We start from the raw sequence: 16231 nt of genomic DNA, 5'->3' as shown, positions 1-16231 counted from the left end.
AGTCATGGTGATAGTGGGTTAACCCTTCTGTGTTCCTAGGATCCTCTCCTGAACTTTTTTCAGTTCCCTTGGGCCAGGAGGAAAGCTAGTGGCTAAGTATCCTCAAGTACTACTTCGCTATAAGGGCTCATATACCCACACTCCCCCGCCCCACCCCCCCACCAATGTGCAAGACAGGCTCAGGGAAGGAATGTCACTTTAAGAGGCCCAGGGTCCAGATTTTTGCTGCTCCCTTTTATCACACCTCTGATTGGATCCACTTACTGCATTCAGAGCTACAGTGCTATCCCTTCCCATTCTATAGAGCAGCTGAGACCTGGAGAGAAGTGACTTGCCCGGGTCACATGGCTTGCATAGAGATTGAGACTCAAATGGTTGTTTTTCTCCCTCTTGCTGAAGCAGGGCAGGGGGCCATGAATGAGGCACTTAGTCCTGCTGTGGTCCTGTCAGGAATGAGGGAAGCTCTGCTGTGGCCAGGACACCCATCCCAGTCACCTTGTCCTAGCTTGGGGTCACACACTGAGCTGGGCATCAGAAGCCCACTTCTAAGCCCCCACTTGACAGGGCCTGATGGGTCTCTTCTGTCTGGATCCCAGAGTAAGGGACTGCAAGGCGGCCACACTGCAGGGAAGACTGGGAACCAGGAAGGGGAGATGGCTCCTGAGCCCAGGTCTGCCTCCCACAAGCCCCTCAACTGCTCTGTGCCTCAGTGTCCTCACCTGTAAGCTTTTGCCTCACAAAAGATTCCCTGATTTTGCTCTCTTGGGCTTGCAGTTTGAAACATGCCGTGTAAGCGCCAAGTGTCATGTGAGTTTTGTTTCCCCACAAGTGACAGTGACAGTACAGTCGCGTGCAGCCTGTTGTGGTTGCCCAAGAAAGGCAAATTCTGAGTAACCGTGGGAATTCCTGAGGCCCCAGGCAAGGGGCCTGAGATGCTGCCAGCTCTCAACCCACAGGAACATGGGGTGGCCCCCGCCTACCACAGCCTGTTCTTGTGGCATCCCCCAGCTCCTGCGATGGACCAATCTCATCAAGGTAACCAAGGGGGAAGTTCGAGGGCAAGTCAGTTCAGCAGACCCTCCATTCATGTGACCATCAGAGTCAGAGGTACCAGAAAATAAAGCCATTTTATTATTATTTTGTATCTCCATTGTGGCCTGAGGAGAAGGGTGTGAATGGAGGGAGGGAGGTGATACCGTGGCCCCAGCTGAGGCCCTAGGGTCCTCTACTTGGCCTGGACTGTCTCCTCCAGCCTATCCAAGCGCTTCTGTAGCTCCTGCACTGTGGCTTGGAGCTTCCTCATCTCCTCCTCCAGGCGGGATATGGCATCCTGGGGGATCCAGCGCCACATCAGTACCAGCTCCACCCTGGGCTCCCCTCATGCAGGCACCCCCCTTCCCCTCTACCAGGAGCCCCAGGGCTTGGCCCTTCTGTCTCTCAGTCAGCTGCTGCCCAGACAGCTGCAAGCCAGTAAACATGAAACCTGTTCTCTGGGGCCTCAGGATTACCCGCAGAGGATCCCCAATGTGAATGTAGCACGGCCCAAACATCAGCCTCCTTCCAGTAAGACAGTGACCACCTCAGTAGCAGCCCCTGCCCTATCCGTCTTCCCGTCCTGACTCCCAGGTCCCCATCCACTTCTCACCGAGCTGGGGGTCCCACTGGCCTCTGGCACTATCCTCCTGCGCCCGGTATCCAGGCCTCGGTTGACCCTCAGCTCCCGGCTCTTTGGGGGCACGTAGCCATCCTTGAGGGAAATGAGGAGGGGCCCAGCATCTCGGCCCCCCAGCCACTCCTCAGCCGTGAGGGCAGCATCAGGCCCAGCGGTGGGTGGGTAAAGGTCCTCCTGGAACAGGTCCGACTGTGGGCAAGGCCAAGGCTGGTTAAGAGAGTGTTTGGGCCACACGGCTACCCTGCACCTGTGCAAGCTCAGTGCCTGGCCCAGGGCTCAGGAAGGGACATGGGGGCATCACCTTTCTAGGCACGGTCATGGCAATGGGCTCGCACCTCCGCTCATGCAGCTTGTAGAATCTGTGGGAATAAGAAGGTGAGCGGTGCCCACAGCATGCTCGGCTGGAGTTGAAGGTCCGCATGGGGTCAGCACTGCCCAGGGAGCATGCTCAGGTCGGGGTCAGGGGTCAGTCACCTGGCAATCTCACACTTGTTCACCTCCAGGCCACGCTTGGGCATATAGCCCATGCCCCGCTGGGACTCCTTGGAACTGAACATGGAGAGATAGTGCAGGAATGGGGCTTCGGAAGTGATCTCGAAGTACCGGATAGAGCTGTCTCCCTGCAGGCGGTGGACGCACACCCCAGGATCAACACCAAGATTCCTCCAGCCTGCTCCTTTCCCAGCCCTCCTCCCTCCTCCCTCCCTCCGGCCACCCCTGCCCAACTAGGACACCTTGCCACAGAGGTAGACTATGTTGGTGTCAGGGTCAAAGAAGGGCAGCAGGACGCCGCTGCTCGTGTCCAGTTCCTGCAGGGACAGTGGCTCTTCCAGGTGCTTCTGTAGAGATGGGTGAGACAGAATGATGAACTAGGCCAAATCGGGCCTGTGAAGAGCTCTGGGCAGGGACTCAGGGAGGGCCCTCACAGAACAACCAGCGGAAACCCCATCCCACAGAGGGTAAACTGAGGCCCATGGCTCTATAGGATCAGGCAAGTGGCAGGGCAGGGATTAAGTCTCCAGTCCAGCCTGATGGCTGCTCCCGACTGGACGCTCACCGTGTCCCAGAGCGCCACCTGCCGCTCGCTCATGCGGCTGAAGCCGGTGGTCAGGATCTTTCCATCAGATACAAAGACAGCACGCACAGGCCGGGTCCCCTCATGGGGACGGTCCTTCTCCTGGAAGGAAAGGGAGGTGGCCAGTCAGGTACACACATCCTAAGCACCAGACTCCAGCTGAGGGCAAGAGAGGGCAGCATCTAGGGACCTGGCTGATGGTATGTGGGAGGGCAAAAGTCTTAGGGTCAGAGGTCACGATTCATGGCAACTCACAGCCACAACAGTGCCTTTGCGGGGCTCGATGATGCGCACGCGCTTGTCGCGGCAGGAGGTACAGATGAGAGCGCCATCTCGGCTCCAGTCCACGCTGTAGATTGTGTCCGGATGCACATCGGAGCCCAGCGTCAGCACAGCTGCACCGGTGCCCACGTCCCACACCAGGATCACGTTGTCACAACCTGGGTGATATCCCCGGTGTCAGAAGCCATGAGCCTCCCACCTTTGCTGTCAGGCAACCAGCCCACCCCTCTTCTCCCCACAGGCACCTGCACTGAGCAGCACATTCTGGGCTGTGGGGTGCCAGGCTACGATGCCCACGCGTTTGGTGTGGCCCTCCAGGGTGACGACAGGCTCCCGCAGGGGCAGTGTCAGGCCCCCATCAGGGATCTCCCACACCTGCAGAGAAGGGGCGAGTGACACATGGGGGCTCCAGATGTCAGCTCCAGTGCTACAGCTCCCCCGGCCCCCCACTACTCACCATGACTGTGCAGTCCTCGGAGCCACTGGCAATGACGTTATCATTGTGCGGGCACCAGGCAATGTCCAGCACGGGGGCTGTGTGTCCACAGACCGTGGGTGCATTCTTGTCCACACGTCCAGTCTAGGGAGCACAGCAGAGCCTCTGAGGGAGGGGCTTTTGCTCACCGAACCAGATCTAACCTCCCCACACCCCTCAGAGAGGCCCAGAGAGGAAGGCAGTGGAGTCCCTGGGAGGTGGGACAGGCCCTAGGGTGGGAGGGTTTGGTCTTCCACCCCCATCCCAGAGGTGTCAGGGCAACTCAGAAGGGCTGGCCGTGAGAAGTGCACAACAGGAGTGCAGGGCTGGGTAACAGGGACACACTGGGCCCCAGTCCTGCCTTACTGGCCAACTCCTGACATCTCTACCCCCACTTTCTTGCCGATGCCCTGAGGGCTGGCACTCCCACCCCAGCTTCCTTGAACCAGGCTTCCCAGGGGATGATAGGCCAGGGCCCTGGGCAGGGGAGGTTGTATTAAGGGTAGGATTCCCCAGGAAGTGTGGGAATGGGGATGGGTCCTTCCAATAGGATAGGGACTGGGGAAGTCTGTCATAACTGGCCCCAAGCAGGAGCAAAGGTTTGGAAATGGCTGCTTCCGGGGACAGCTGCCGCCACAGGGCTTCCTGTGTGAAGAGCTCACCCAGCTCTCGCCCCACAACCACTTCCTCTTCTCTTGGCTTTCATCAGCCCTTTTAAGGTAACAACTTAGGGCCCATGTCCCCTTCCTGTCTCACCCCTCAAGGCAAAGGAGTGTGCTGGGGGTGGGGGTCAACAGAGCGGAAGGGGGGTTGTGAGCAGCAGAAGCAGAGGGAAGGCAGGTTTGGGGGAGGGGAGAGGGCCTTTCATGTCCTCCCTGCTTGTAGCCCGGGGCCAGAACTGGCTGGAGCTCTGGAGGGTGATGGGGGCTCAGACTGGCCTGGCCCCAAGCCCCTCCCACCCCGTGAGCACCACTGGGTCTGCCCAGACCCCATGGAGCCCAGGCTGTGCTCCAGAGGGGAGAAGTCCCTGGGCTAAGACTTGGGACACCTGGCCCTGGGTCTGCAGGACTCGCTATATGACCTTTCTGGTGTCACCTGAGCTTCAGTTTCCATGCGACCACTGCATGTTGGAGCTGGAGGAGGCTTAAGGCTCATGTGGCCCAGCTCAGTTTTACATATGACAATGCTGCAGCCCCAGAAGGCCTGGTGACAGTCACCTAATCAGGATCAGAGGCCCCTTCAAGTGGAAGACTACTGCCCCAAGGACTCCAGGGGCTCACCTTGCCCAGGGGCAGCACCAGGAAGGCCCCTCCGCCACTGGCCTCGCAGATCAGGGCCATGAACTTGGGGTTGACAGCACAGAAGCCACTGTCCCAGGTGGTCTGTGAGACACGCACATCCTCATAGCACTGGTCAGCCTTGGCTGGTTGTCCAAACACATGGCGGAACTTGCTGGAGCGGACCACCTGCCGGCTCATCCTGGGGGGTAGGGGCACGTGGGCTTGAGGGCCTTTCTCCCTTCAGGTTGACTCTGACCTTAGAGTGTTCCCCATGTCCCCCCAGGACACCCCTCAGCTGGTGTTTAGGGTCTCAGCTAACTTCCCCAGCATCTTCCTGGGCTCCCTGCTCCGTCCTCTGTAACTACCATCCTGTTGCCCTCATGCTCACCTTCCTCACCCCTTGTCACTCCTGGCAAACCTGCAAGGCCTACCTTTTCTGCCCACCCAGGCCTCTGGTCTGTACCCTCAGCCTCTATTCCAGAGCCTGGGGGTGGGGTGGGGGCAGTAGCACCAAGAGCCCATCTGTCGGCTGCTGCCAGACACAGCCCTTTCTCTCCATGGCTCACCCTCCCACCCTCTGGGGGCACAGCCTGGAGGGTAGCTTCACTCCATCACAGCAGCCACAGCTCACATTGCTCACACCCACACAGAGAGCTTCCTGAAGGCAGGGGCAGGGCTGGCCTCCCTCACCTCCTGGCACGGGGCTAGGCATCCAGGGGGAAGCAGCACGTTGACCTGCCCAGGAGGCAGGTCATCAGAGGCAGGGTGGCCTCCCCAGCAGGTGTCTGGGCACCAGAAACAGGCAAATGGCCTGGGTCCCACTCTCTCCTCCCCACACCTCTGCCTCTCGAGTCTGCCTGAGCAGGTGCCCCTAAGTGCCATTTCCACCTGCTCTGGAACTATGCACAGGGAGAGGTGGCACTGATTTCCCTGAGGTCCAGCGGGGCTTCTCCCACCTGGCTGGTCAGAGAGCGACTGAAGAGGATGGTGTTGCCTCTGGCTCCCCAGGCTCCAGGCTCCATCCTGAAGCCCAACTGCATCACCTCCCTGCTCAGCGTGGGCGCCAGGCCTCTACCCCCTCCTCGGTTTCACCCCTTAGACTGCCTTTGGCCCTGGCCCTTCTCGCGGGGCACCCCGCTGCCCTGGTCGGCCCTGGTCGGCCCTGGTCGGCTCCGGGAGGCTCCGGGCCCACCTGCCCAGACAGCAGGTGAGGAGCACGTGTGAGGAGAAGCAGTCCGGGGCCAGAGGGATCAGTCCCGGGTCAGACCCTGGGCCTGGAGCGAGGGTAGCCCCGAAGCCAAGGCTGGGGAACAGGAAGCCATCGCCCCACCCGCCTCCTCCCCCACTGCAGGTACCAGGCCCAGAAACCGCGGAAAGGGGAACTTGGTCTTTTCTTGTTTTGCTCTCAACCCCTTCCTGTCTCGGAGCTCAGGGCAGCCGCTCGGCTCACCCCACCCTGCCCCCCCGCCCCCGCCGCCCGTTCCGGCGCGAGCCAGCCCCCCGCCCCCCACCTCCATCTTGGCTGCGGTGGTCCCTCACCCCGCCTGCTCACGGCGCCCCGGACGCGCAGACGGACCCTCCCGCGCACCCCCTGCCCCCCGGCGAGCCCCCTGCACGCGCGGCGCGCACGGCCCCGTCCCCGGTCCCCGCCGCGCGCTGACAGCCCCGCCGCCCCCGCGGCCGCCTCCCGCCCGGCTCACGCCTGCCCCACAGGTGGCCCAGGGCAGCGATGCCCGGCGCCTCGCCCGGGGACCCGGGCTTACCTGCCGCTGAGAGAGGAGGGACCCCCCGGATAGAGGAGGGAGAGGAGGAGGAGGAAGAGGAGGAGGAAGGCGCTGGCGGAGCCAGAGGCTGCCCGCTGAGGATGCTCTTGTCAAGACAATGAATGAGAAGCGCCGCTGCCCGCCTCCTTAGGGGTGGCAGCGCCCCTTTGGGCGGAGCTCCTGAAGGGCTCCCCGCCCCCCAGCCCGCGGCCGCCCCGCCCTCCGCCGCGCTCCGCCGCGCCTGCCAACTCCCAACCCAAACAGATGCTGCCGGCCACTCGCTGACAATCTAATCGGCACTTTTGTAATGTCAAAATGCAAAAATACCCTGTTCCTTCTTCCCTCCTTCAGTCCGTCCCCAGCCCACTCACCATCCTGTCCCTGGCGTTCGCAGAAGCGCCCATCAGGCCCCCACGCCCACCCCCAGCTAAGGCTGAGCTGCCTTCCTCGCCCCCCCCCCACCACTCCCAGACGAGGAACCGAGAGGAGGGGAGCCCTGGGGTCTCGTCTAGGCTCCTCCGTTTACAAACCGTGGCCTCGGGAGAGTCACTTCTCTGCCATCTCAGGTCTTCACCCTGGAGCACCTCTGCCTCGCCTACCTCACAGGGAACAAATGAATTACTCTGGCATTCTGGAGGCTTCTTCCTGCAGGAGCGGCAGAGGTCAATGAGTCAGGGTCAGGTTCCTGCCCCCAGAGGGCTCTCAGCCTCCCAGAGGGAGAGGAGAGGAGGGCTCCAGGGATGCCAAGCAGAGTAGAAGCCAGACTGCACACTCAAGAGGAAGGAGGAATCCATCGTCGCCCTTGGATTTGGAGAAGGCGTCAGGGAGGTGGCAATGCAGAGGGCAAGAGAGGCATACTCCAGAATCAGGATGCTTGCTGAGTTTGGCTCCTGGTTGTCACACTACTGAGTGACCAGGGCAGGATACTTAACCTCCCTCAGCCTCAGTTTCTCCCTCTGTAAGAGTCCTACCTAACTCGAGAGGTTATAGGGGGAAGCAAAGCTTTATGCACCTCCTCTTGGGTGTAGCAAGTGCTTAATAAATGTTGGCTCTCCCCATGATCACTGGGTATTTGGGCTGACAGCTCCGTATGAGGGGCGCTGGGACAGTGTATCTGTTGGGTGTTGCTGGCCCACCATCTTACCAAACCCTCTTTACTGACGGCCACCTCTGGATTTTCCTTTGGGGGACCAACCTTTCCTCACTGGCAGTCCCTGAAGTTCAAGAGGGGGTCCAGGGTGGGCACAGGGCCACAGTTCCCCAGTCAAGCAATCTTTTTTGATTGGTTTAAGGATGGGCACTTGATTCAAGGCTATGTAATCAGAAGCAGACTGGTTGAAGCTGCAAGAAAAAGCTATAAGACCGGCTATAAGATTGGCTATAAGACTGGCACTAGTAGTGACCATCTGGTCACCATCTAGGAAAAGCTGGCGGCAATCATCAGCCCACACAGCTGCAGAATCGAGATATGAAGACTGACATATTCCTTTTTTTTTTAAGATTATTTATTTATTTATTTATTTATTTATTCATGATAGAGAGAGAGAGAGAGAGAGGGGCAGAGACACAGGCAGAGGGAGAAGCAGGTTCCATGCCGGGAGCCCGACACGGGACTCGATCCCGGGACTCCAGGATCATGCCCTGGGCCAAAGGCAGGTGCCAAACTACTGAGCCACCCAGGGATCCCCAAGACTGACATATTCTTGACATCAGTTGAGTACCTGGATCAAGCTGTGCCTGAACTCCTTAACCTTTCTGTCACAGTGCATATTCTGGCACATAAATTTTTTTTCCACATAAGCCATTAATTTTGAGTTGGATTTCTGGCACTTACAACTGAAAGAGTCCTGAGGGGTACATCCACTATGGAGAGAGACAGGACTGCCCTCAAGAGGCTGTAGAACATGATGGAGTCAGAGCTGGAGAACTGCAGCTTCACCATGTCTTGTTTTCTGGGGAAAGTGACGTTTCCTCACCTGTAAAAGGTGCACAGCGTTGTTCACTTTCTAGAATGTGTACCCATCCCTCAGCTTCAACAATTATCAACACATGGCCAAATGTTGATTCATTTCTTCTTCCACATTATTTTCTTGGAATCCATCAAAACAAATCCTAGACACCACAGCATTTCAACTTAAATACATTAGTATTCCTTTCTAACAAATAAAGACTCCTTTAAAATCTCTTAGAGGGTAGCCCAGGTGGCTCAGCAGTTTAGCGCCGCCTTCAGCCCAGGGTGTGATCCTGAAGACCTGGGATCGAGTCCCACGTCGGGCTCCCTGCGTGGAGCCTGCTTCTCCCTCTGTTTGTGTCTCTGCCTCTCATTCTCTCATGAATAAATAAATAAAATCTTTAAAAAATAAATAAAATCTCTTAGAATTTTTCATAAAATTGAATTAACTTTATAGATTAATTAAGGAATGATATTGAGACTTCCATCCATGAATGTAGTACATTTGTCCACATATTTATGTCTTCTGTTATGTCCTTTAATATAATTTTATAATTTTCTCTGTAAAGGTCTTATATTTCATTAGATTTTTTCCCCAATAGGCATATTATAGTTTTGATGCTATTTTGAATGGATTTTTCTTATTTGTGTTGTAACCATGTTTTTTTTTTCCTTCTAAAGATCAACTTTGTTTCCAATAAAATACATCTTTCTTTCCATACAACAAAACACACTCATTTTAAGTGCATGGTTCCATTAGTTTTGACAAATGTATATACCCAAGTAATAGTCACCATAATCAAGATATGAAATATTTCCATCTCCCCTAAAATTTCCCTCATGCCCTTCTACAACCAATCCTTATCCTCGGCCCCAGACAACCACTGATCTGCTTTTTGTCAGTATAGAATTTTCTATGCAAATAAAATCATACAGTATGGGTCTGGCTTTTTTCATTCAGCATGTTTTGAGATTCACCATGTAACTGTATGTCACATAAGGATTTTTATTTTACCCAAGCACAATACCATTATGTAATACATAATTACACCTAAAAAATGTTAGCAATTTCTTATGTTCACCTTTACATGATTACCTAAAAAAAAAAAAAGACTCAGCAGTCAATCTTAACATCACTTAAAGTAGGATAAGCAGACATTATGTATCTCCTATAAAATGATGCAATAAGCATGTAGTAGTACCTCTGTAGTATTGTTACCAAAATCATCATTATCATCATCACCAGCATCTTGAATCTAATCAAGCCTCTAGCTCTATTAGCCTGTATGAAATAAGGGGGATAGAATAACAGGGTAAATAATACCATGAGGAAGCAGTTACATCTACAATGTGAAAATGTGTGGATCTAGAAATGTGTGAAAATTTTATAGGACAAATTACTTGGTTTCAACAAATAAATGGCATTAAAAGAAAAGGAAGGAAAACAGTAAGTCTTTAAAAATGTCAATCAACTGTCATATTTGGGCTTTCTTTGGATCCTGATTCAACCATAAAAGAAGATTTTTTAAATTAGCATCTGTCACGTAAAACCAAAAGAGTCCTGACTTCTCCAGGCAGCACTAGGTACCCAGTGCAGCACTAACATTCCATTGCTGGGGTCTCAGGAGCCCTGTGAGCTATTTTACTGTTCCTCTTTTCCAGGTGACGAAATTCAGGTTCAGAGGAGATGAATGACTTACCTAAGGTCATGCAAACTGGGATTCAAATACAAATATGCTGACTCTGGAACCCAGGAGTCCATTCAAACTGTCCAGGCAACCCTCTCAGAGCAGATGGGTTTACAAGCTGAAGGGCAGGTGGGACGGCAAGCCAGGAAGAAGCACGGTGGACACTCCATAGGTGATGCAATGGATGAATGACGCCATATTAAAACTGGGTCTTAAAAAAAAAAAAAAAAAAAAAAAACTGGGTCTTGGAGATGCCTGGGTGGCTCAGCAGTTTAGTATCAGCCTTTGACTCAGGTCATGATTCCAGGGTCCTGGGATTGAGTCCCACATCAGGCTCCCAAGGGAGCCTGCTTCTCCCTCTGCCTATGTCTCTGCCTCTCATGAATAAATAAAATATTTTTAAAAAAATAAAAATAAAATTCGGTTTTGAATAAAAGTTTGCCAAACAGAGAAGGGAAAGGAGAAGGGGAAAGTAATTCCAGTGAAGGCAAGGAAGAGACAAGGACATTTTAGGGAATGGTGAGCTCTTCACCTTGGCCAAAGCCTCAGGTGCCTGGGGTGAAGGGGAAGGTGGTAAAGCTGGGAGGATCAGCAGGAGGCAGATCAGGAGGGCTCTCAACCCATGTCTTCTTTTTTTTTTTTTTTTTTTAATTTTTTTTTTCAATTTTCATTTATTTATGAGAGAGAGAGAGAGAGGCAGAGACACAGGCAGAGGGAGAAGCAGGCTCCATGCACCGGGATGCCCGATGTGGGATTCGATCCTGGGTCTCCAGGATCGCGCCCTGGGCCAAAGGCAGGCGCCAAACCGCTGCGCCACCCAGGGATCCCTCAACCCATGTCTTCTTAAGGAGTTTGTTCCTAAGACAAGGAGAAGTGCACACAAGTCTCTAAGCAAAGAACTGATGGGGTCTCACGTGCAAGGGGTCCCTCTGATAGTCTGGTCCCTTGCTCCTCTGGCTCCCCAGCCTCCTCTCAGCTGGTCTTCCAGCTGCCTGTAGGTTCAGCTCTGACCCACATTCAAGAACGAGTCCCTGCAGGAGGCACATAAGGATGCCTTTCCCACAGGCTCAGGCCTAAGCCAACCTTGCCAGACGCTTCTGGCTGGCCGTCTGCTCAGGCTGCCTTCCTCACATTTACGAGATGATCATCACTCCTCTTTTATGGAGAAAAGAAGTGAGAACTCCTTCAGCCCCTCCACTCCCACCAGCAACAGCACCTCCAGTCCCTATAAATAGTCAGAGACTGTCACCACAGAGATGTCCTACTTGGGCCCTGGGATCACTCCTCCTTCTTAGGACACACCCCATTTCTTCAGCAGCCTCACTCTGTCCCTCAACCCTTGCACTGCCAAATTCTACTCTCCACGGACCCCTTCTCTTGGGTGTGTACAAAGGCTCTGCGCCTTTGGGGGAGCCTCTTTCAACTTGGCAGCTTCAAACCACTTCCCTATCTCACTCCTGCCCTTCACCATCAAGTTTCTTGAAAGAGCTGTTTACGCTTACTGCCCTCACTTCCTCATCTTCTATTTACTCCTCCACTTATGTGAGTCTGGCTCCAGTTCCCACCATCAGACACAGACTTGCCCTCACCAAGGCCACCGATAACCTGATCATGAAATCAACTGTTTTGGTGATCATCTGATGTCCCCTGACTACTTTTCTTGGTGTCCCTCTCCTGCTTCTCTGCATTGCTCTGCAGCTCTCTCTCTCAACTGCCTGCAGAGCAACTCCCTTTGCTTGGCTTGTGGAGTGCTCCCAGGGCTCTGCTTCTTCTGGCTCTCAGAATCCCCACACTATCTCATCCACATCTGCAGCTGTGTTCCATAGTTCTGACGTCTCGACCTGCACATCCTATTAGCACTTCAGGGAGGGCCTCCCAGAGGAAGAGGTCTTGACCTCGAATCTCTCCTTTTCCCTCTGTGCCCAGCACCCCTGTCTGAGTTGTGTTGCTTGGACCATTGCACTAGTTCTCTGACTAGTGACCACACTCTGATTCCTCTTTAATGGCATGGCCAGAGTCACCTTCATGATCATAATATGCCTACCCTACAAAACCCTATCAGTTCCTCAAACAAAAAAGCTGAAACTCCCCCAGCACCATGTATAAAGCCCATCCTGATCTTCCTCTTCTGGTCTTGCTATTCATCGTTACCCAAACCCAACATGCTCCCTCACTCCTCTGGTCCAGAGGCTGGACCCTCAGATGTCTACAAGGGGAAGAGAAAAGGCAGCTGGTCCAGTTACCTGTTGCAGAGTAAAATACTCCAAAATTTAACACTATTAGTGCTCAGAGTTAGCGTTAGACTCTCATTATTCTAGGGTTTTGAGAGGGAGTGTGTTCTAGAGTTTTGAGAGGGAGTGTGCCAAGAGAGAGCACCTCAAGATGGTAAGCCAGGTGATGGACAGGGGTCCTTCTACCACATTCTACTATTAAGCAGTCACATGACCAGCCCAGATTCCAGGGGAGAAGAATTTGACTCTTCCTTTTGATGCAGTGGAGAGTCAGAGATTTTACAGCTATCTTAATGAATGGGGTACAGAGGACTGGAGGGTAAAATGAGCAGTTGATGTGGGTCAGGTGAACTACAACAGAGAGTGGAGGGGCTGTGGCTGCACTAGCCCTTTGTTACCACTCAGGAATGTGGGCCCTGTGAAGCTAAACCCAATTTTTCAAGACAAGTTAGAAATATGGATTTTTATATGAAAGCTCCAGATCTTTCATGTTGGCAGCTAATTCAAAAATTTCTAAAAATGTTATATGAGCAAAACTAAATATGTCTTTGGTTTGGATATGGTTTTTCTGGCTAGCAATTTTTTGGACTCTGTTCTTTGCCCTTGGCACAGGACTGAAATCTCTTACTCTGTGTTTGTTACCAAACTCTTCTGTACCTTACTTATCCTTTTAAGACACGAGTCCAGGGATCCCTGGGTGGCGCAGCGGTTTGGCACCTGCCTTTGGCCCAGGGCGCGATTCTGGAGACCCAGGATCGAATCCCACATCGGGCTCCCGGTGCATGGAGCCTGCTTCTCCCTCTGCCTATGTCTCTGCCTCTCTCTCTCTCTCTCTCTCTCTGTGACTATCATAAATAAATAAATAAATAAATAAATAAAATTAAAAAAAAAATAAGACACCGGTCGAAACTCCTTTCTCTGTGAAGCCTTCCTCGCCCCACACTCCCCCACACTGCCACTCCTAGACTGGTTTCCTTTCTCCTCTGTGCCAGTGACCCCTGGTGCCTTTCTCTATCAAGGTAATTCATATATTGGAGTTTTATTTCTCCAGCATAGGGCCCAACATTCAATAAAAAAAAAAAATCTTTCTTTCCCAATACTGCTAATCAACCACCAACTCATATACACTCTACCTTCACCATTTTTCTTTCCTGGCCAGTCCACTGCCATTATCCCTGTTCAACCCCTCCTCACTTCTGCCCAGAATGATTCCAAGAGCCTCCCCAATCCCAATCTCCTCCACTGCCTTCAATCCCTGTCCCTTAGCCAGACTCCTTTTCCTAATGCACAGCTCTGACCATGTCAGTCCCATTTCCTTTATTCTTCAGAATAGAATCCACTCCAGGGACTGGGTTAGAGGACCCAAGTTTTGTGCCTGTCCATTATCTCTGGTCCAGAAGTGGAAGTAGCACCAATCAATGTCAGCTTTGGGTGTTTTTCTTCTGGAGTCATTTCTGTCACTATGTGAGGAAAGCCTTCCTGAGAATGAGGCTAACGAAGGAAAACCAAGTGGGAGTGAGGTGTGGGGACAAAAATGATACAGAGTGATTTGATGATTTTGCTGAGCCCCTTGATCTAATTGTTGCCTGAAGACAAATACATTCCAGGTTTTCCAGTTCTCAGAGTTACAGTGAGATAAACAGCCTGCTGGCTAGGCTCAGGGGCCTGCTTTGACTAATCTGAAAAGGAGAAGTGATGTGCACATAAAGCAAAGGACATTCAGCAAAGAAGGCCCCAGCTTGATTTATTTATTTCCAACATGTTGCATTTTCAAAGAACCAGACCCATCACGGACCAACTTCCATTTTGGAACCAAATTCACCACACATGGGAGCTCTAGGGAGAATTTTATTCCAAAACCTTGTCAGCCCCAGATAGGGTCTCTTCAACTGATACAAATCCCTCCTGCAGTCTCCTTTGGAGGTTCTTCAATAGAATTTTGGGACATTAACCCTAGAAGGGACCTTTTCCCCTCCTTCTTTTTATGGGGATGAAACTAAGGCCCAGAGACCAATTAGTTAGAGTCTGAACAAAACTTTCCACAAAGTAAAATCAGGGTGGAAGAAAGAACAGTGCCTGGCAGGTAAAAACACACATGAAACTGCATGATTTAGGTAGGTACAGTCACTTTTATGTTTCTGATGATATAGGAGTCTCATTGTACATGAATATTAGGGTAATGAGATTTTGGATTTTTTTGGTTTTAGATTTTTTAAAATTTATTTATTCATGAGACACATACACAGAGAGAGAGAGAGAGAGGCAGAGACATAGGCGGAGGGAGAAGTAGGCTCCCTGCAAGGAGCCCAATGTGGGATTCAATCCCGGGACTCCAGGATCATGCCCCCGGGCCAGAGGCAAGTGCTCAACCCCAGGTGTCCCATTGGGTAATGAGATTCTGAACGGTAGTTACAAAAGTTGTTCTTATGTTGTTATCAGAATTTCAGAAAAGCATGTGTGCCTTTTTTCATTGCTAGAAGGCAATGTATATAAATATAAATACATACATAAATATTTACACACACACAATTGCAGTACTATTTAAAAGCTGGAAAGATAAAAAAAAATAAATAAATAATTTTTTTAAAGCTAGAAAGACTAAATCCATTTGAAGAAACTGAAGGCTAAAGAGTCCAGTAACCTCTAAACTCACCAATAAGTTAGTGGCAGAGTCCAAAATTCAAGTCAATGATTTTTCTCACCATATCCTAGCTGTTTCTGATGGTGAAGTAGACATTTGTTGGTTTTCCCCGATCATTACCATATAGAATAGATGTGATTCTATTCCTATTCATAGTCTATACTCTAGTAACAGGAACCAGAATTTCCTTTGGAAGTCTGTCGTGGTGCTATGATGGTTGCCTACCAAAACCCCCATTTTGGGAATCCCTGGGTGGTTCAGCGGTTTAGCGGCTGCCTTTGGCCCAGGGCGTGATCCTGGAGTCCCGGGATCGAGTCCCACGTCGGGCTCCCTGCGTGGAGCCTGCTTCTCCCTCTGCCTGTGTCTCTGCCTCTCTCTCTCTCTGTGTCTTTCATGAATAAATAAATAAAAATCCTAAAAAAAAAAAAAAAAAAACAGAAACATTTTGCTCCAAATGATTCAATCATGGAAACCCTATCGCTCCTGCTAGTGATTGGTTCAGAAATGATCATTTGTCTCAAACTAGCCAATGAGACCAGAAATCATTAGGGGTGGCTTCATGGAAAGATGTCTTTACTCACAAGAAAAGATACGCTGATGGGATCCCTGGGTGGCGCAGCAGTTTAGCGCCTGCCTTTGGCCCAGGGGCTGATCCTGGAGACCCGGGATCGAATTCCACGTTGGGCTCCCGGTGCATGGAGCCTGCTTCTCCCTCTGCCTGTGTCCCTGCCTCTCTCTCTCTCTCTCTCTGTGTGACTATCATAAATAAATTTAAAAAAAAAGAAAAGATACACTAGTGATTGCTTTCTTCTAAAACTTGTAATTATTTGACTCCTTCCTTATAGTCACCTTAGTAAGTGTGAAATGGAGTCTCGTTGTGCTTCTCCTTTTTTTTTTTTTTTTAAGATTTATTCATTTATTCATGAGAGATACACAGGGAGAGGCAGAGACATGGGCAGAGGGAGAAGCAGGCCCTCGCAGGGAGCCTGATGCAGGACTCGATCCTGGACCTCGGGATCACAACCTGAGCCAAAGGCACACACTCAACCGCTGAGACACCCAGGCATCTCTTGTGCTTCTTATGTTCATTTCCCTTATGTACTTATTGGCCATTTGTATATTTTCTTTTCTTTTCTTTTCTTTTCTTTTTTTTTTTGCATATTTTCTTTGGAG

At 51.8% G+C, this 16231-nt stretch overlaps 1 protein-coding gene and 1 long non-coding RNA gene across 3 annotated transcripts in view; both read right to left on the bottom strand.

The window, feature by feature from the left end:
• Positions 1–1108: 1108 nt before the first annotated feature.
• CORO1A (coronin 1A) lies at positions 1109–6706 on the bottom strand. The gene is made up of 11 exons (XM_038539910.1): positions 6548–6706; positions 4785–4983; positions 3487–3609; positions 3275–3404; positions 3003–3187; positions 2730–2849; positions 2407–2511; positions 2147–2292; positions 1974–2031; positions 1646–1861; positions 1109–1330 (listed from the first exon to the last, which is right to left on the bottom strand). Exons 2-11 carry the CDS (start codon positions 4980–4982, stop codon positions 1226–1228), a joined length of 1386 nt encoding a protein of 461 aa, XP_038395838.1. The 5' UTR covers position 4983; positions 6548–6706; the 3' UTR covers positions 1109–1225.
• Positions 6707–7076: 370 nt separating this feature from the next.
• Positions 7077–16231, bottom strand: part of LOC111096256 — a 46228-nt gene continuing 37073 nt past the window's right edge. The window contains exons 2-4 of one of the 2 annotated variants that reach the window (XR_005360752.1): positions 10199–10397; positions 8382–8523; positions 7077–7192 (exon numbers count right to left, since the gene is read on the bottom strand). This is a non-coding gene — a long non-coding RNA (uncharacterized LOC111096256). Of the gene's footprint in view, positions 7193–8121; positions 8524–10198; positions 10398–16231 lie in introns of those variants that run through there. The other variant, XR_005360751.1, reaches the window with a different exon arrangement.

The sequence above is a fragment of the Canis lupus genome, chromosome 6 (genome assembly GCF_011100685.1).
Source record: "Canis lupus familiaris isolate Mischka breed German Shepherd chromosome 6, alternate assembly UU_Cfam_GSD_1.0, whole genome shotgun sequence".
NCBI classification, from domain to species: domain Eukaryota; kingdom Metazoa; phylum Chordata; class Mammalia; order Carnivora; family Canidae; genus Canis; species Canis lupus.
Note: the sequence above shows the minus strand (reverse complement) of the source record. Positions and strands in the feature narration are given on the sequence as shown.